The sequence below is a fragment of the Trichechus manatus genome, unplaced genomic scaffold (genome assembly GCF_000243295.1).
Source record: "Trichechus manatus latirostris isolate Lorelei unplaced genomic scaffold, TriManLat1.0 scaffold00007, whole genome shotgun sequence".
NCBI lineage: Eukaryota > Metazoa > Chordata > Mammalia > Sirenia > Trichechidae > Trichechus > Trichechus manatus.
Window position 1 is genome coordinate 26913943 of NW_004443943.1, and position 21297 is coordinate 26935239.

Sequence of the window (21297 nt, forward strand, 5' to 3'; positions counted from 1 at the left end):
TTCCTGTCATCTCATCTCCCGTTCTTGGGACTTGAGATGTCAGCTTATATGCCGAACTGGGATTCGTCGATTTGCACAGCCTGTGAGTGGGAGCCCTGCTCTCTGACCAACCGATCTTGGGCTTGCCAGCTTCTGCAGCTGTGTGACTTGGGAGAGGCCTCTACCCTGATCCACGGACTTGGGACATTCTAGCCTCTACAATAACATGAGCTGTTTCCTTGATATAATCTCTCTCTATATATATATTTATACACTTTACTGGTTTTGCTTCTCTAGAGAACCCAGCCTAAGACACCATATAACCCAGCAATCCCTAGGTATATGCCCAAGAGAAATGAAAACACGTCCACACAAAGATTTGCATGTGAAACTTCACAGCAGCATTATTTGTAATAGCCAAAAAATAGAGACAACCTAAACGTCCATCAACTGTGGTACACACACAAAATGTGGTGTATCCATACAACGGAATACTATTTGGCAATAAAAAGGAATAAAATGCTGATACGTGCTACAACATGGATGAACCTCAACAATATTAGGCTAAGTAAAAGAAGCCAGACACAAAAGACCATGTACTGTATGATTCCATTTACACGTAATGTCCAGAAAAGGCAAACTATGGAGACAGAAAGTACATTAGTGGCTGCCTGGGACTGGGGATAGGGATTAAATGGAAATGGGCATGAGGGATTTTATTGGAGTGACGGAAATGCTGTAAAACCATTATGGTGGATGGTTACGAAAGTTGGTGTATTTACTAAAAACCATTGAACTGTATACTTAAAATGAGTAAATTTTATGATATGTACATTATGCCTCCATATGCTGAGCAAATAATCTGACAAACTGGACTGTATGAAGAAGAATGCAGAATCAGGATTGGAGGAAGACTCATTAACAACCTGCGATAAGCAGATGACACAGCCTTGCTTGCTGAAATCAAAGAGGACTTAAAGCATTTACTTGAAGATGATCAAAGACTACCACCTTCAATATGGATTACACCTCGACATAAAGGAAACAAAAATCCTCACAAATGGACCAATAAGCAACATCATGATAAACAGAGAAAAGCCTGAAGTTGTCAAGGATTTCATTTTACTTGGATCCACAATATACCCTCATGGAAGCAGCAGTCAAGAAATTAAACAACTGAGAAACCCCGAGAGTATGGCCCCCATACACCCTTTTAGCTCAGTGGTGAAGTCATTTCCAAGGTTCACCATTCAGCCGGGGAGTAGACAGCCCCATAAAACGAAATGGGACTCATGAGGCACAGCAGTCCAGGGACAAGGGCCAGAAGGCAGAAGGGGACAGGAAACCTTGTGATAGGGAACCCAAGGTTGAGTAAGGAGAGTGTTGATGTGTTGTGAGGTTGTTAACCATTGTCATAGGGCAACATGTATACTAACTGTTAAATGAGAAACTATTTTGTTCTATAAGCCTTCATCTAAAGTGAGAATAGCAGCACAATTGGAAGAGCGTAGTCGATGTCACTGAACTGTGCATGTAGAAATTTTTGAAATGGTGTATCTTTGGCTATGTATATTTTCACCAAAAAAAAAAAAAAAGGTCGAGAAGGGAGAGGGTTGACATGTTGTGGGGTTGTTAACCAATGTCATAAAACAATATGTGTAAAAAAAAAAAGAAAGAAAGAAATTAAACAACGCACTGCATTGGGCAAATCTACTGCAAAAGACCTCTATAAAGTGTTAAAAAGCAAAGATATCACTTAAGGACTAAGGTGCACCTAACCCAAGCCTCATATGCATGTGAAAGCTAGACAATGAATAAGGAAGACTGAAGAAGAATTGATGCCTTTGAATTGTGGTGTTGGTGAAGAATAACGAATATACCATTGACTGTCAGAAGAAAGAACAAGTCTGTCTTAGAAGTACAGCCAGAATGCTCTTTGGAAGGGAGGATGGTGAGACTTTGTCTTATGTACTCTGGACATGTTATCAGGAGGGACCAGTCCCTGAAGAAGGACATCATGCTTGGTAAAAGAAGAAAAGAAGCAGACCCTCAATGAGATGAACTGATACAGTGGCTATAACAGTGGGCTCAACCATAGCAACGACTGTGAGGATTGCACAGGACCGGGCAGTGTTTTGTTCTGTTTTACACAGGGTTGCTATGAGTCAGAACCGACGCAACCGCACCTAACAACAACAACATTATCCTTCAATAAAATAAAATAAATAAAACAAAACAAAACAAAAACCCCACAGATGTCTCCTTCTCTGAAAAAGGTCCATGAAAGTAACTCACATGTGTGCCAACACTGACCACCAAATGCTTTTCTACTTCAGGGCTGGCCAGACAAAACCAGCAGGATCCTGGAGGCTGAGCTGCATGTGGAAGGAAGACAAATGTTACTACGGTCCACACACTACCACACAAAATCATCCTAGACAACTCAACCTTGTCTGGTCTTTACATCCTGCAAAGACTGGTATACTGCACTGCCACAATGGCTGGGCCTGTTGTGCTCTCCACTATGACACCTCCACAATACCACCATTATCAATAAAACTAAATGTCCATTAGAAAAGTTCTGAATGTGTACCCAATCCACAGGTAGGCTATCCCCAAGTGGATAACCACATATTGACTAAGTAGCATGAAACTGGTGGCATGATGCAGTGAAAGAACACTGAACTGGATGTCAAGAGCGCCAATTCTAGTCCCAGCTATGCTACTAGCTATCTACATGACGCTGGGTAATAAATACAACCTCCCACAGTCAGCTTCTTTATCTCTAAAACTAGAAGGTAGGGAGAAATGATCTAATAACTCATTGTACAATTTTATTCTGCCCGAAGAGTCTCCCTCAGCAATGCCGCTTCCCAAACAAGACCCAAAATAACAGTTATCGCTCACACAGGAGATCTCTGGAACCAAGGTACTCACGAGGTTTGCAAGGCTGCTTTGGGTGAGGAGAGGATTTGCCATGTCTGCCTGTGGATGAACGCTTCCTTCCCTGCTTTTCATTTAAGTCAAAGAAGAATTGACAGGCTGATTCTTCCTGGAATGGCCAAAAGGTAGAAGAGTAAATATTATTCAGCTCACCTTTAGACAAGTAGTCAGACATTCACATACAAGGGAACATTCCTGCCGCATCATGTCTATTTTTCCTCCCAGTCCTTTCTGCCTCTTTTAAGGAAGAAAAATATCTTTCCAATCCTGATGCCTAGACTCTCAGCCATACTTCTCAATACTTATCCAAGATACCACCAAATTCATCTCTTTGGAAAAGTAAGTTAAAATACAAGTTACAGAGCGATTCTTGCCCAAAATAGGACAATATGAACCCACGCAAATTCCTGTTCCTTTCTCCCTCAATAGGACCACAGTGAATCCTACAAATTTACAGGTCAAACAAGTCCAGTTTAGCTTTAATAAAAAAGATGACAAGGCTGCTTACAAAGAAAGAAAAATGTGAGAAATCAGACCATACATGCTATCAAGGAAACTTGATATCCCTTGCTTTAGTGAGGGAATAATTAATTCCAGAAGTCTGCTATTAAGAACATTTCTTCAGAGTGCATCTTATTTAACTACTAGCATTCATCATAAACTCACAAATTACACTGCCAAGTATTTGGATCCTTGTCTGAACAGCTAAGAATAGCTAATGAAGTTTACACGAAGAAAGAACTAACGTATGACATTCTTAATCCCAACATAAAATCAAGTGTAGACAAGGAAAGACTTAACATAAGAAACCATTAACCCTAAACAACAATTAAAAAAACCCTGAGCTTATTTGAAATCTTCTGAAGCTTTCTTACCACCACCATGATTTCCCAAGGGGAAAAAGAAAGGTTTATATTGTAAGTACTAAACTTGTTTCATGTACTAAACCACAAGGAAAGAAAGTCTCCACCAGGAAAAGTACACGTGTAACGAATGGGCAATCCCGCCCCGAAAACACCCCCTCTCCATCAGAACATACCTCAGGGGCAGGAGTTTGCTTTCCTATGGTTGTGTCCTTCCCAGATTTTCGGTACGGGTTTTCAGTGACATCTGGAGGCTGTTTTACCAGTTCTGCTGCATCCATCAGTTTCATGGGAATAATACTGAATGCATAAAGATACTTCGGAGGAAGAAAAAAGAGAATAATCTTAAGGGAAATGCTGTTTATTTATCTAAGTGTAATCATTCTATTTTGTTGTGAAGATTCCATAGTAAGCTTCAGAAACTGAGTAAATTTAAAAGCAGCAACCCGCTCATCTGTCGTTCAGAGAATACACAGGAAGTCAAACGCCAATTCAGTGACTGACCAATGCAGGGGCTGACAAGGGCTGACAAAGTAACAAGCAACAAATCAAATCCCCAGCCCTCACACAAGTCAGGAGTCCTCACTCAGATGGGCGAATCATGACAACCATGATTACAAGCCCCAGAGCAACTTGCTTCTGTCTCTGAGTCCTTTATATACTTTTTATCAGTAGAATCACAGCACTGCCATTGTTTTTTCTTAATGGAAACTACAAAACTGGACACCTTAGAATTTCCCTCTCTGATACGATACAAATTTTGCTGTACATTCTGATAAATTTTCCTAGGGACTAGTAGCAAAAAAGTAAATATTCATATAAATATCTAGAATCTTAGACTAGTGAAACAAAACTGGAAAAGCTTAGATGAGATATGAATAGATGCTCCACCTCAGTACTCAGCAGGTAAATGCAATCCAAGTAACAATGATACACCATTTTTTCATCTATCAGACTGGCAAAACCTTAACAAACATTTGACACTACCTGGTGAGAATCCCCAGATACCGCTGGTGGGGGGTGTAAATTGAAACAAAATTTGCAGGTGAATTTAGTAATGCTGGCCAAATTTAAAAACATGCACACCCTTTGAAGTATGAGTTGTTTATGGCTGAGGCCAGCATGTCCCTGATGGTAGGCAGTAAACTGAAAACACCGTGAATGCTATTCAGTCTTGAAACGGCTGTAAAAAAAAGTATAAATCTAAAACTTGCTAAGAATGAATTGGGCTTAAAAGTTTAAAATGTTATGGAAATAAATATGTATTTGGTTATCTTTTTATGCATAATGTTTATGACATGTTACAGTGGAATAATATTTAGATTATTTACTATTTTTCCATTTGACTGATCGCTTTGATCTTAGCTATCTCAATCCACAGTACCCTGCTTTTGGCCCTAAGGAATTACAGATTCTCTCAGGGATGTGCGAAAGATAACCTACTTTTCTGGTATTGTCTTTCATTCACCTGCACTGCTTTCCAATAGAAAGACAGACTCCGGGTATCAGTAAGATTTCCCAGAGCCAAGGAGGGCTTAGATAAATCCTTGGGAGGATTTTATTATTTCTGCTAAATGAAGTTGCCAAAAGAAGCAAAGCAAGAGTAACATCTGAGGGCAAACTCATGAATACCCGTACAGAGAGCCACAGGGATACGGGAACAAATGAACAGTGTTCATTTGAAATTTTGCCTTTGTACCACTAGGTCTGTTTCTCCAAACCCTTCTCTAAAATCTCCTAAGAAGAACTCAAGGAAACCTGACCTTTCGTTATCATATCTTTTCAAAGGAGTCACTAAGTACCTTGCCGTTGGGGAGAAAAATAGATCTGAATGCTGAACTGGGGAAGAGGAGTATTTATCAGGGACAGAAGGAGTATTAACCTACCAGCAAATCAGCAAATCTTTACCTTTTTCTTGTCTGGGTTTCCAACGTTTGCCAGAGCTATAAACCGGGTGGCATGCTGTGCATTTTCCTGTAGAACAATGTGGTTTCTAAAACATTTGAGAGAGAACAGGTTACCAACAAACTTCACATTTGAGTTGCATTTATGAAATTGAAGTAGATTCCATGGGGCCACAAAAAGAGCACAGGATCGGAGTCCATCACTGCAAGTAATGTAACCTCAGATAAATCACTTATTCGCCCAGTAGGATAATAATCTACCTCACGGGGCTGTTGTTAGGAAGAAATGAGATCATGTACAGTGAAACCTGTGAGAGCTGGAACTTGACGCAACTGCCTTTTTTCAGGTCTCGCAGGTTTTCCGCCTTTGACAGAGTGTAGTCTTACCACTTTTCTATCGCTCTCTATTAGTGGGAAATAACCTTCCCTGACAGGTTTCCACCTTACACAGGTTCCAGCTTTCATAGGTTTTACTATTTTTTTTTTTTTTTTTTAAGAAATTAAAAAAAAATTTATTGTGTTTTAGGGGAACATTTACAGTGCAAATTAGTTTTTCTTTCAAAAATTTTATATACAAATTGTTTTATGACATTATTCGCAATCCCTGCAACGGGTCAGCACTCCCCCCTTTCCCTTTCCACCTTAGGTTCTCAGCGTCCATTCATCCAGTTTTCCTGTCCGTTCCTGCCTTCTCGTCTTTGCTTTTGGGCAGGTGTTGCCCATCTGATCTTGTATGCTTGATTAAACTAAGAAGCACATTCCTCACGTGTGTTGCTTGTTTTATAGGCCTGTCTAATCTTTGGCTGAAAGGTGGACTTCGGGAGTAGCTTCAGTTCTGAGTTAGCAGGGTGTCAGGGAGCCAGAGTCTCAGGGGTTCCTCCATTTATCCCTGTTATAGCATGTATCAGTATTTCATTCCTTTTTCATGCCCAATAATATCCCATTGTATGAAATGCTACTCACCGATATGGAAGTCTCTCATAATAGGTCTTTTCCAAAGCAGCAAAATGATATCTTGGTTTCAAGACTACCGCAAGACTGGAAACCAAAGCAGAGCCACATTTTTTGGTATCCACTTCTCCCTATTAAATAGAAACTCAGTCATCCATAACAGACCTACTAGTTATCAAGAAATATCAAAACACTTTGAAATGTCTTTGGAATTTATATGTGGATACAAATGTGGGCAATGTGATTTGGACAGTGATTTTCAAACTTTTGGCAATCAGAGAAATCTCAAACACAAAAGGGGAACTGGGGTAATACAGAAAAAGAAACAATTTGTTGGAAGACAGAGGCTAAAGGGTAAGGTAATTCCTCCATACTAGTACCCAAAAAATGGTTTATTAAAACCTTTTTTGTGAAGTAAGCCCTCCGTGGAACCCACAGACTGTGCTTCTAGAATTTGCTTTGTAGCATACTTATAGTTCTAACAATGCCGATAGTCATAGTCAATGCAGAAAATAAAAACGAAAAACTAGCCATCAGAGCCCCTAGGATTATAAAGAATATTTGGTATGGAATATTCAAGGACCTAATCACATAAGCATGTAATTCTTTATTTTGCTTCAGTTAAGGAAGGTATGGTTTGTAGAAGGGCACAACTGCCCACTGTAACATAAAGCTTGTCAAAAGTTAGGCTTGTTATGGATGTTCTCATCTGTAACATTGTTTATAACTCTATTTTAAGAAAAGGTATTAGCTGAAAACAAAGAAATTACCAAAGTTTATTTTCTATTAAGTAGAGCAGGACCTTCCTTTTGTCTTATGCTTGCCTCCTTCAGATTTCCGCTGAAGGGCAAAGAATTGGCCTTCAGGTTAGTTACAGTATCTTAGGAACTGGTGAATTATTCTGTTTTCTCCCCATGAAGATCTTTTATGATTATTTATAAGCTTTAACCAAAACCCTGTTTTAGCCCTTCCCCCCACTCCAATAAAAGAGTCTCATTTTTCTCATCCTTCCTTACAGAGAATCACATGTACTCTTTCTCTCTTTCATCATCACTTCAGTAGCCCTTCTCTGGATCTTCCCTAGTTTGGCAGTATCTTCTCTGTACCACAGCCAGCACTGCCCCTTGTATTTATTCCAGGTGAATAATAATCATGGGCTTGTGGAAGGGGAAGATAGCATTGCCCCTTTTGCTTTCAATATCCTCCCTGACAATGCCAGGTATCTTGCTGGCCTTTTTGGTCATAGACACATTGTGCTGAAGCTGGCAGGGAGTGATCTATAGGCTCCTTTGCTGCATCATCACTGATGACTCTGAATCCATTAATTGAGATTTATTGTACCTAAATGCATTCTTACATTTCCCTTCATTGAGGGGCTTTCTGCCCTAACATATACTTTCACGATCTTCCTTAGACTTACTTCCATCAATGTAGTATTTCACTCCCCATGATAGGTGTCACCTACCAACATCGGGTACACCCTCTTCTAGATTACTTATAAAAACAATAAGATCAAACACAATAATGAGTTCCAATGCATCCCAACATTAAAGCTTTCCCATAGAGAAGCACCAAGCTTTCAACACCTTGTTTCCCGTGTTTAGATCAATCTCCTCAATCCCATAATGACTCAATTTTATAACCTATTTTGATAGCCAAAAAGCTATCATCTGGAAGAGGGAAAATACAACTGCAGAGCTGCCACTAGCTGTGAATCTTTTTACTGAAAGCTAGTGAACCCTCAAAATATATTCTTAGGAGGCTTGAGAGAAGGCACTTGAAGCAGAGAATATAATTTAAAGACCCATTCATTCGTAATTAAGATTTCAGCAATCTCATCTGTGGATCATGCTTTCTTAAGATTGACTTTTGTTTTGGTCAGTTAATATAGCTTTTAGTATCTTGAAAAAACTCACAAAAGATTTCTACTGAAAGGTACCAAGAGCTAAAATATTCAATATGGGGGTGGGGGGAGGGGAGGAGCCCAAATTAAACCAATGCACTTTACTTTTAGAAATTCCAACTAAATAAGCACTACTCACAGAAGAATTCCCAAAGTTCCCCACATCCTTGGGCCACGGGGATGTGAGCAAGATATCAACGCCCTTAAACTGGGATGCTGAGCACAGCATTGTTCTCAGGGAAGACACATCGTTGGGACTAAAACTGTAACCTGGGACCAGCTCATTTAAGGACTCTGTCCCACTGAGGTACACAATCTGCAGCCCCGAGGTTCCAGTGAAGACACCTTTACGACCTGTGTTAAAAGGAAAATTGCTAAGTTTTAGTCAAAACAGCAGGAAAAAAATGTCATTATGGTGCTGAATCCCTCTCTCCTTGCCACGACTCTCCTACCTCCCTGCCAGTCTACACTCCTGAATGAGGGTAAACTCTCCTGTAGCCCCACTTCTGGCTGCTAACATCAACTGGACAGCCACAACAGTATTCCTGTTTAGTCAGTAAGAGAAGCACTTCCCAACTGGCATGCCATTACAGGTAGGTCAAGGCCTCTGGAGCCCGCACACCAGTCTGTTTACCCCAGGAGCCTTCAAAAATTATTGAATAGTGGAAACTCTACATGGACTAAAACAAACCCAGACACCTGGACAGAGGAAGATGCAATGAGGAAAAGAAAAGGTAGTTGCAGTTCTGAGGACACTATAACCCAGAAAAGATGTACTCTCAGACAGGGAGCAACTTCCTAGTGAATGGAAACATTTGGAAAGAGCAGTTGTTGGGGAGAAATTAGATTCTACTCTCTTCCAAAGTTATCTCCTTGATTCTGTTCCTTCCTGTTCCCTCTAAGTCTTTGCTCCATCAATTCTCATCTCTTATCTACTGAGTCTTTTCTCTACTGACTCTTTCCTTTGCTGTAAATGAAACTGCAGAAAATGAAGTAAGCTCAGGCCTCCCCATCCAAAATGAACACACACAACACACATACTAACAAAGGAACTTCGTCTTGTTTATTTTCCAACTTTCAAAAAAGTAGTCTGCATTCTCAAAGTGCTTTATCTCTTAATTAACCCACTTCCTTAACGCACTGAAATCTCTCTTCCTCTCTCATCACTCTCTTGAAGGTCACCGATTATCCCATAACTGCCAATGGTCCCCTCTCCTAAAACAATGCTCTCTTCCCTTAGATTCTGTGACCTTGACAATATCTTGACCTCTCCAACACTCTTCTAATCACCTTCACCTTTCTTTGCCTACCCCCCAGATGAAGATGTACCCCAAGGTACTATCATTTACCCGCTTCCCTTCCATTTCTTCCTTAATAATTTCATCCTCTCCTCAGCTTTACTTTTCATCCTTATGGGACCAACTCCCCAAAACCTATACTCTGTAACACTAATCTTGTTTATATACTCTAGAAAGAACTATCACTTCCAACTATACATTAGATATTCTGTCAGCACTTCACCCTCAACATGTTCACTATCAAGCTCACTGCTTGCCCTCCTGTTGGATCTCAAAAAGCCTATTTCACAAAAATAACCCAGGTACCCAGGCTGCTTTTTCTATTCCTGGCACTAAATTCATATGGCAAAATGGTTGCCAAATATCTACAGTAGTGCTCTTAATCCTAATCTAGTAACTAGACTGATAATTGCCATAAGTCAGGCTTGTGTTAAGATCTACAACAAATTTTGATCAGAGATTCTACAGAAGAGTCCTGATTAAAAGGGGGAAAATACAGAACACAATTTCAAATTCTTATGGACTCCAGACTTTCTGGAGCCATGGAGGCTAAATGAACCTCTGAAACTATTGCCCTGAGATAATCTTTAAAACTTACACCAAAAATATCCCCTAAAGTCTTCTTAGAATCAAACAACAGTTGTAGCATAAGTAGTAAAAAGAGAGGGTTGACTGTTGTGAGGTTGTTAAACAATGTCATAAAACAATATGTGTACTACTGTTTTCATGATAAACTATTTGTTCTGTAAGCCTTCACCTGAAGTACAGGAAAAAAAAAAAAAAAAGTCTGTCTTGAGCATTATGCTCTTTTAAGAGCTATCTCTATGGGATTAAAGTGACAACAGCAACTCATAAGATTAGATAAGAACCTTAGCGGACAGTGTGTTTATGTTAATGGAGGAGGAACAACTCAGAAAAGGAGGGTGAGAATAGCTGCACAACTCGAAGAATGTAATCAGTGTCAATGAATTGTACATGTAGAAACAGTTGAATTGGTGTATGTTTTGCTGTGTATATTCTCAACATCAAAATTTTTTTTTAATTTAAAAAAAAAAAAAAATCTACAACCAAAGGATTTCAAATGTACATCTCATAACTGGTTAAAAAAAGCAAACAAAAATCCCTCCCTCAATTTTCTGTTTAAAGGAGCCCCAAATGACTGAAGCAAGATGAGACTGATTACATGAACACCAAAGCCAGATGTAGAGAATAAAGGCCGAAACAGAATACTGCAGGAGGAGGGAGGCATTTACAGCAAAGGAAATGCAGAAGCTTTCTAGAGAAATGAGAGACCAGCAAAGAGGAAATGTGAAGAGCAGTGGAGCCATTTTAGAAAAAATGAGTTGAATGATCCAGGAGGCAGCAGAACTGACAGCAGGTAGAGGAAAAACAGAAGCAAAATTTGACAGTGGTTTTTAGAACAGTCAGACATTAAAAGAACCACTAAGAGATTCAGAGGGTGGTGGAGGGAACAACTTTAAACTGGAATTGAAGAGTGGACCTTGAACCAGAAAAAGGACAAAGGGAGTAAAAAGAAAAAAAAAAACCTCAAGGATCAGCACTAAAACTTGAGTTGCCAAAACCTTACAGTGAGAACTAGAGCTACAGCTAGTTAGGAGTCTAACAAGTAAGCTGTGTATGTCTAGCAAGGTTATATATACATGGAATTTCCTTTATTTGAACATAATTTATACTCTAAGTACTCTAGATACTATAGTCAAGGTGTTTATCACTCTAGTTGCTGAAAGGGTATACGATGGGTTATGGGGACTCAAGATTTGGAGGAGGTAGGGAAGACAAGAAAGGAAAAATGTCATAGTCCTAAGGGCACAGACACAGACTTTGGAAAAGAACCCACTTACCCCCATTTTCTCAGGCAGTAGTGCATTAATGGCTGTACTGTTCATTACAAGCACAAAAAAATATCAACTTACCCAGATAAGTAATGTTTTCAGCTAATTCACACCCATCAGCATCTTGGAAATATTCTACTGTTTCCTTGCTATTTGCACCCAGCACATATGTCTGAATAGGAGCTAGTGAGGGAAAGAGACACAACACCACATAGTTACCAGATCTGCTTTGGAACTTGAGAAATGCTTCCCCATAGACTCATAGCAAAAGTAGAGAACCTGTACATTCCCCCTCATAGCAATCCTATATGTAGAACATGCTCACTGCTTTAGGATATCCTACACCCAGCCTTGTGGTCTGACCATTAAACAGTATCACCAAGCCAATAAAGTGACATATTAAAGAGAGTGGTCAATGTATAATTAAGAAAACAGAGACCCTAAATAAAAAACACTAGAACTGGAAAAAGGAAAGAACATATATGGTTACATTTATTCAGTTTCTGCCTACTTAGAAGAGTATTCTTTTCTGGAGCTAAATCCAACCAAATTCAAAATGTGAACATTTGGATTATACACAGGTATTCTACCCAGCTCAATGCAGAGCTCAAAGAGGAATTTACATTACTAACATATGTAGTGAAAATAATCCAGAAACAAGTGTAGCCCTTGAAACTTTGTTAGAAATCATATATTAAATAAAAATAATTTCTATACCTTTCTTGATGCCAGTCTTATATTCCTCCCATTCAGCACTTGGAGTGGACCCAAAGAAATTTCCTACACACAACAGCAGCTAAAATGAGTTTTTTAAACAGATATATGAGATTTTTAAATTCAAACAGCATATAACTGATAGTAACATTTACCTAATTATCTCACTCTATGGTCTCAAACCAGGTTTTTATTCTTAATCAATTTGCAGAATTTCAATACACAATGTTTTAGCAGCAATTGTAGTAGTTACTCTGATTCTATAAATTACTAAATCTTGCCCACTGGTTGTCAAATTCAAGTTTGGGATGGGTGGAGAGGGTAAGGGAAGTGAGTTATCAAAAGAAGCTAGTATTTGAGTGGTCCTCAAATATTCCTGGTCCCACTCTGCCACTTCATGGCTTTCTCCATCATCCTTCTCCTTCCTTGAAGCATATAGTGATGGGGAGCTAGACCTTTAAAGAATCCCTCTGTGAAATACAAAACTAAAATATTAGGTACCGTTAGGGATAACCAAAAAACCAAATCCACTGCTGCTGAGTCGATTCCAACTCATAGCAACTCTATAGGACAGAGTAGAACTGCTGCATAGGGTTTCCAAGACTATAATCTTCACGGAAGCACATTGTCACATCTTTCTCCGTTGGAGCGGCTGATGGGTTTGAACCACTGGCCTTTCAGTTAGCAGCCAAGCACTTAACCAGTGTGCCACCGGGGCTCCTTACATTTCCTGCCTCTTCTCTTTACTCAATCTTTAACCTAGCGAAGAAATCATACCCATATCTAGAACACTCTTTTGTTCTCTAAGGAGTTTATAATCTAGTTGACAACCACATATAACATTTATATAGACCGCTTTAGTCCTTGGGTGGTGCAAACAAGGAACATGCCTGGCTGCTAACCAAAGGCTGGCAGATCAAGTCCACCCAGAAGCACCTTGGAAGAAAGCCTGGCGATCTACTTCCAAAAAATCAGCCATTGAAAACTCTATGGAGCAGTTCTACTATGACACACATGGGGTCGCCATGAGTTGGAATCAACTAGACAGCAACTGCGTAGTTGGTAAAGCATTTGCACATATGTTATCTGACTTAATCCACTCCATACACTCCCGAAATAGATGTGTGCTTCCAAAATCCAGCTGGTTAGAATCACCTAGGAAGGTTTTGCTAGTCTGTTTTTAGTTTTTTAAACAATAACAAAGCAACAAGATCCAAATTCAAAAAGTACAAGAAGGTCTACAGTAAATAGGTCTCCCACTCCCCAGCATTTCCAGCTATCCCAGCTGACAAAAGGAACTCAATCTAACAAAAAAGGAAAAAGTATGTGTTCAATCAAGAAGTCAATAAAGGAGCCCAAACTTTTAGTATGTTTGACTACAATACCAAAAACCAAATAGTATGTTTGACTACAATACCAAAAACCAAACCCACTGCCATCGAGTTGATTCCAACTCATAGTGACCCCATAGGGCTTCCAAGGCTGTAAATCTCTACGGAAGCAGACTGCACATCTTTCTCCTGCAGAGATGCTAGTAGTTTCAAACTGCCGACCTTTCAGTTAGCAGTCGAGCGATTTAACTACTGGGCCACCAGGGCTCCTGTGACTAAATAGTAAAATTAAATTCAATAAAAAGAAACATCTTACATCAAAGTTTCCACTTTTCTTCTGAATTGCTCGAACTCTATTGAATAAAACATCAAACTTTCCTTCAACATCTCCACAAGCCAAGCTGCAAACAAGAAATTCAACAGATAAACATTAAGGCAAGTTAGGAAACGCAAACCAACCTGCCAAGTTTCATATATACTTGTCTTCCTGGATCAGGTAGATATGTGATCCAGTCTCTCTGGGGTTACCTGGGAGTGCAGTGCATGTAAACTATTACTGACTCCTGGGCAGCTCCACCTGAAGTTCTCACCAACCCCTCCAACTCATCATATCTAAAATTTAGCTTAGCATTTCCTCCAAAATGAAGCCAACCCCTTCTCACTTCCCAAGTTTTATGGATGAATCTTTTGCTAACTTGGTCACCAAGAGTCAAAAATCCCCTATCTTGTCACCAAGTCCCATCAATCCCTTTTCCCAAACATCTTTCATATTCATTCCATCCTTTTTATTTCCATTGCCACGATCTTAGAACAGGACTTCAGTCATCCATTCAGCAAACATGTACTGGACATCTACAATATGCTAACTACAATATGCCATGTACTACGCTAAGAATGGGAGTCCCTGGGGGATGCAAATGATTAAGCACTCGACTACTAGCTGAAAGGTTGGTGGTTCAAACCCACCCAAAGGCACCTCAGAATACACACCTGGCGATCTGCTTCTGAAAGGTCACAGCCTTTAAAACGCTATGGAGCAGTTCTACTCTGCACACATGGGGTCACCATGAATCTGAATTGACTTGATGGCAACCAACAACAAAACGCTAAGAATATACTAGAATGTAGGTGTTGCTTACATATCATTATAGACAATAGAGCACACAAGGACCACAGTCAGGGTAACTTCTTAGACATAACCAAACACATCACAGGACAAAGTTCCTAGGCTCAAAGGCAAAGGACCACAGACTCGGGGGACATCTACATCAACTGGCACAACATAATTCATAAAGACAAAGTTCTGCATCCTACTTTGGTAAGTAGCGTCTGGGATCTTAAAAGCTTGGAAGTGGCCATCTAAGACACAACTATTGGTCTCTTCCCGTCTGGAGCAAAGGAGAGTGAAGAAAACCAAAGACTCCAGGGAACAATTAGTCCAAAGGACTAATGGACCACATGAACCACAATCTACATGACCCCAAGACCAGAAGAACTAGATGGTGCCCAGCTACCACTACCAACCACTCTGACTGGGATCACAAGAGAGGGTTCCGGACAGAGTAGGAGGAAAATTGTGGAAGAAAAAATCAAATTTACAAAAAAGACCACATTTATTCGTCAAAGACTGAAGGAACCCCCAAGACTATGGCTCTAAGACACCCTTCTAAACTGGAACTAAAGCCATTCCTGGAGACCACCTTTCAGCCAAAGCATAGACAGGCCCATAAAGTGAACAATGACACCCAGGAGGAGCATGCTACTTACAACAATCAGTTATACAAGATCAAAAGGGCAACATCTGCCCAAAAGCAAAGATGAGAAGGCAAGAAGGGGTAGAAAATCAGGATGGAGATGGGGCGAGTGCCAACACATTGTGGGGAATAGGACCAATGTTGTGGAACACTTTAAGTGCAAACTATGGGATGGGAAACTAATTTGCTCTGTAAGCTTTTACCTAATGCACGATAAAAATTTTTTTTTAAAAAAGAAATTTTTGAGGACTAATGGACCACAACTACCACAGCCTACACCAGACTGAGTCCAGCACAACTAGTTGGTGCCCAGCTACCACCACTGACTGCTCTGACAGAGATCACAATAGAGGGTCTTGGACAGAGCTGGATAAAAATGTAGAACAAAATTCTAACTCACAAAAAAAGACCAGACTTACTGGCCTGACAGAGACTGGAGAAACCCCAAGAGTATGGCCCCTGGACACCCTTTTAGCTCAGTAATGAAGTCACTCCTGAGGTTCACCCTTCAGCCAAAGATTACACAGGCCCGTAAAACAAAATGAGACTACAGGGGCACATCAGCCCAGGGGAAAGGACGAGAAGGCAGGAGGGGACAGGAAAGCTGGTAATAGGGAGAGTGTTGACATGTCGTGGGGTTGGTAACCAATGTCACAAAACAATATGTGTACTAATGTTTAATGAGAAGCTAGTTTGTTCTATAAACTTTCATCTGAAGTACAATAATAAAGAAAGAAAGAAAGAAAGAAACTTTTGGAGGTGATGAATATGTTCACTGTCTTGATTGTGGTGATGGTTTCATGGCTATATACATGTGTAAAAACTTCTGAGTTTGTGCACTTTAAATATGTGAAGTTTATCATATGCATATTATAACGCAGTAAACTATTTAAAAAATAAAAATAAGAATATATTAGAAGCACAAAGAGGAGTAACACTCAGTTTAATCCTCAGAGAACTCACAATCAGGGAGCGAGAGAAACTCTAATAATTATAAATTTGTATGAAAAGGGCTATAATAGGAGGTATGTGGAAAGTGTTGTGGGATAGTGCGAGGTATGGACTCCTCTGCATGAAATGATTTGGCCCTTTCGTCCTGGTTCTGAAAGTAGGCCCACACCTGAGGCCAATAAGTAGGGGCCAACCTAAGAGGGATCCCCTGGGGCCCAATGCGCATTAAGCCTCCAGAGGCTGGTGGTGAGGCCAATAAAAGCCTGTATACATAATGTATACATAAAAATCACCTGGGGGATCTTGTTAAAATGTATACATAAGAATCACATGGGATCTTGTTAAAATGTATACATAAGAACCACCTCGGGATCTTGTTAAAATGCAGATTCTGATTCAGTATATCTGGAGTGGAAAGGCAAATTCTCAGCAGAGGGTCGAACCAGAATGAACCAGTTGGAAGCCCTGCTGGGGACACGGAAGATCTGCTGAAGAACAACCCTCCTCTCCCTCAATCCTTGTCCCAGGGTGGAGACAAGAGAAGAGATTGGAGATTCTTCAGAAGAGACTAGCAACCAATATGTGTGTAAATTTTTGAATGAGAAATTAACTTGAGTTGTAAACTTTCACTTAAAGCACAATTTAAAAAAAAAAAAAGAAGAAGAAGAGACTGGCACCGTAACAGCAGAAACCCTGGATCCAGTAGAAGGCAGAGCTGGGAGAAACGGGCAGAGGCTGGAAGAAAGCAGACGCTGGCGTCCGCTGAACACAGAAGTGGCAGCAGAGTGGTCTGAGAAAAGTGGGCTGAGAACTGTAACGCGCACTTAGGGCTGCTCCAGCACTGGAAGCAGCAGCAACCAGGCGCAGTCCAGGACAGTCACTAGCGGGTCCGGGCAGCAGAAGAAACCCTACCCAGAGCATGTGCAGGGGCCAAGCCTGGGTGTGCCTCATGTTGGGGTTGCCCTCGGAGCAGTTCTGCTTTGAGAGTTGTCCTGAGGCTGTCCCAGGGCTGTCCCAAGGCTGCTGGGTAAGAGCTGGACCAGCAGTGAACGTGCTGACACATAAACTGTGCCAGCCCATTGACGTGACATGACATAAGAGTAAATATCGATTTTCCATTATGAAACTTTAAGAGTGAACACTGATTTCTATTTAATGTTTGCTATTTATTTTCCATGTGCTGATGCTGTAGGAGCATCTTGTGTGTTCTGACTCTAATCAGATGGTCATGATATTTACGGTGGGATCACTATTAGTGAACAACCTGTGTGTGCACCGCAATAATAAATTTGTATTGTTTAAACTACCTGTGAGTGCATCACAGGTAGGAGGTGGAAGGTGGCAAGACTGGGGTTGGTAAGGTGGACTGGCCCTAAGTTGTGAAGTAACTTGTTTTATCATCTCATTTCTTAGTTTTCCTCATTCTGATTTATATGGTTCTTTTACTTCTTATATCATTTTCTTAATGTCTTTAGACTTATCTTGTAATTAGTTTTAGCATACTGTTTTATCATATCATTTTATCATATCTGTATAATATCTAGCCCAAGACATTTTGTCAGCCTATCTTTCTGGTGTGCTCTTATTATCCATATCATTGAACATTTTCAATCAGGGGAGTGATATGATCGTATCTGTTTTAGAAAATGATCTTGTTTTGGTTACAGAGTGAAAGATGGTCTGCAGGAACAAGAAACTATGAGCAAAAACACCAACAAGAAGGCCAACAAGTGGAGATGGGGAGGAGAAACAGATGAGAAATTTAGAATGGTGAAAAACTGAACTGGGGAAGTAGGGTAGGAAATGAGGGAGAAGGAGGAGAGGAGGATGACTGCAAGGCTGAGCAACTGTGATATGGGAGAGGCAGAATCAGAGAGAAAGACAATGAATCTGGTATTGGACAGAACAGAGATTACGCTGTTTTCTCTAATGCCTCCGATTCTTTCTATCCATTCTATATAAAGCCATCAGTTTAATGTTCTGGTTCCCCCAGCCTGCAGAACCACAGCTATCTACAAGGCCCTGACTTGTCTTTCCAGTGCTTTCTCCAAGTTTCCCCAACAGAAACCTTCCTTCCTGTCGATGTGATCACCTTCTGCCTCTGCCATTCCCTGGAGTAACTTCCTCTCCTAATATGTCCTCCACATTATCCCCCGCCTCATGCCACCTTACTCTAAGATTTTTTTTCCCCATACTTCAAGGCCTTGCATATCCCTGAAGACTTCCTGACAGTCTTAGAAGTCACTCTCTTCTCAAAACTTTATAAATCCATATAGTGTTTCAAAGCAAACTCTGTCATAAACTACTATGCCTTTTCACTTGTCTTCTGAGCACCACCTCTTCTAGGAAGCTGTTCACAGCCCTCTGGTCTCTATCAGCCACCAATTCCTGCACTTCCTCTATCATGGCAGTTATCATGTGTTATTACACTTGCTCCTGAGAGAACCACTGTCCAGTTTGTATATCACAGAGCACATCAAAATTCATCATCTCATCTGGGCTCTTTTCCACTGTTCCATATTCCACTGAAGAAAGACAGAAATCTATGACCTCACAGTGTCAACTCTTTCTCCCTCACAACCAACCATCACCAAACCCACTGCCGTGGAGTTGATTCCAACTAATAGTGACTCTACAGAACAGAGCAGAATTGCCCCTATAGGGTTTCCAAGGCTGCAAATCTTTACAGAAGCAGACTGCCACATCTTTCTGCCATTGAGCTGCTGACAGGTTGGAACCTCCGACCTTTCAGTTAGCAGCTGGGCTCTTTAACCACTGCACCACCAGGGGTCCTTAAACTATCACCAAGCCCTGTATCTCCGTAATAAATCTTTCATCCCTGTACTTCTCCACTGCCATCCCTCTACCGAATCCTAGTTGTCCTCTACTCTGGTTCTAATTTCTCAGCATTGCAACCAGAATCACTTTCCAAAAAAAAGTTGATCTTGCCATGGCGTGCTTATACATTTCAATGACTTTTTTAGGATAAAGACAAAAATATTTACCAGGATCAATTCTCAATTCTGCAGGAAAGCCTTCCCTGATTCCCCAGCCAAATACCCCTATTATGCACCCTTCCAGAACCGTGAACTTTCTCTTCGTGACATTTATCGCTATCGTTATTTTACATTTATTTGGATACTTTAATATCTGTTACTCTAGACAATAAGCTTCATTAAAACAGTCACTCTACCTGTGCAATGGCTAGCACAGCGCCTGGCACACTGCAGTTGCTCAATGAATATTTGCTGAATGAATGAAGTCCTCTCTTCATCTCTCCACCGCGGCCCCCCTACCTTCCCCCAAAAAGTGAGCCAAGGCAGAGGCCCTATCTATCCTGCCGACTATTGTTCCCAGCGCCCAGCAATGGGTTCGATGCCTACCTAGAAGTGTTTGGTTAATAAATAAATCGGGTGAAGGAAGAAATGAAGGGGAGATAGTGAGTCAGAGGCCGGGACAACCTAAGACGGAGGAGGCCTGACACCGGGAGCTTCCGCCTCTCCTAGAGAGTGTCGCCAGGAGAGTTCCCACCTCGGAGCCGAAAACGGTCCAGAAAAGAGGCCGGATCCTGCCAGGCCAAAACGTGACCGGAGCTCCCCAGCCCCTAGCGAACTTTTCTCCACCTCTTCCTACCACGAGAAAGACCCCCACCCGTCATTACACAAACACACAGCCTTCCGATTCAGGGTTACTCACAGGCGCAGCGGTTTCTGAGCCATCGATCCCAATAACCTGGGTTCTGACAAGCACTGAGAATCAAGAACCCGAACCCGCGCTCCACGGAAAAACGCGATCGAAGTACACTGAAACGTCAACACACTCCAACCAATGAAAGCTCACTTATCTACGGAGAGCGCTGAGGGACAAAAGTTTCTCTTTGGTGGCTTCGTTTTAAGGAGGTGTCAAAAAGGAAGGACAGTAGTGGAGGAAGAGAAAAGGACTTTGTTGTTGTTAGTTGCCACCGAGAGTTGATTCTTACTTATGAAGGTCGCCACGAGGGAGAGGACTAAAAGGGTTCTAATTATGATTTTTCATTCCAGGGCAATTTAACGAAGTTATTGAGTTGCTAGTTTCCGGCACAAAGCTGGGCACTAACTTAACCTGTCAGTCTAGAAAGGAAGATAGAGTCCCTCCACACTTTGATAGGTTTTGTTAAAAACTTATCAAAAAGTTAAAAGAATAATGGCCATCACCTCAATTCAGTAAGTGTCAACATGTTCCCATATCTCTCTCTAGGTGCACAAGCACTTTTTATTTTCACTGACTCATTTGAAAATAAATTGCAGATGTGACTCTTCACTCCCAAATACTTCAGCGTGTCAAGACTAAGGACATACATAACTACAACACACCTAGGAAAATTAGCATTTAGTTCGATAATATCACCTAATACACATCCATATTTAAATTTCTCCGTTTGTTCCCCAAAATTTATTTTATAACTAGAGTTTGTTTTCATTCAAGGTCCAATCAAGTTTCACCCTTGCATTTGGTGATATCTCTGTTGTTTCTGGGTGCCGTGGAGTTGAATCTGACTCATAGCGACCCCATGTGACAGAGCAGAACTGCCCCCATAGGGTGTTCTAGATTGTAATCTTTAAGGGAGCAGATCACCAGGTCTTTCTCCCACTGAGCCGCTTGCTGGATTCCGACCGCCAATCTTTCAGTTAGCAGCCGAATACAACCGTTGCACTATCGGGGCTCCTTGGTGATACCTCTAGTCTCTTTTTAAAAATCTGCAATAGTCCACCTATCTTTTTGGTTTTGTTTTTCATGACATTTACATTTGTGGAGAGTTCAGGCCAATTGATAGGAGAAATCAGTGTGTAAAAGTACGTGGAAACAAAGGAGTT

At 40.9% G+C, this 21297-nt stretch overlaps 1 protein-coding gene across 2 annotated transcripts in view; it reads right to left on the reverse strand.

Moving 5' to 3' along the window:
* CWF19L1 (CWF19 like cell cycle control factor 1) overlaps positions 1-20459 on the reverse strand; it is a 32253-nt gene extending 11794 nt beyond the window's left edge. For both annotated transcript variants that reach the window (XM_023740821.1, XM_004370030.2), the window contains exons 1-10: positions 20141-20459; positions 14056-14140; positions 12412-12490; positions 11776-11877; positions 8683-8897; positions 6653-6771; positions 5694-5778; positions 3962-4102; positions 2917-3031; positions 2275-2354 (exon numbers count right to left, since the gene is read on the reverse strand). In XM_023740821.1, coding sequence (XP_023596589.1) covers positions 2275-2354; positions 2917-3031; positions 3962-4102; positions 5694-5778; positions 6653-6771; positions 8683-8897; positions 11776-11877; positions 12412-12490; positions 14056-14140; positions 20141-20163 — 1044 coding nt within the window. In that variant the 5' untranslated portion in view covers positions 20164-20459. The remainder of the gene's footprint in view (positions 1-2274; positions 2355-2916; positions 3032-3961; positions 4103-5693; positions 5779-6652; positions 6772-8682; positions 8898-11775; positions 11878-12411; positions 12491-14055; positions 14141-20140) is intronic.
* Between the last annotated feature and the right edge of the window lie 838 nt (positions 20460-21297).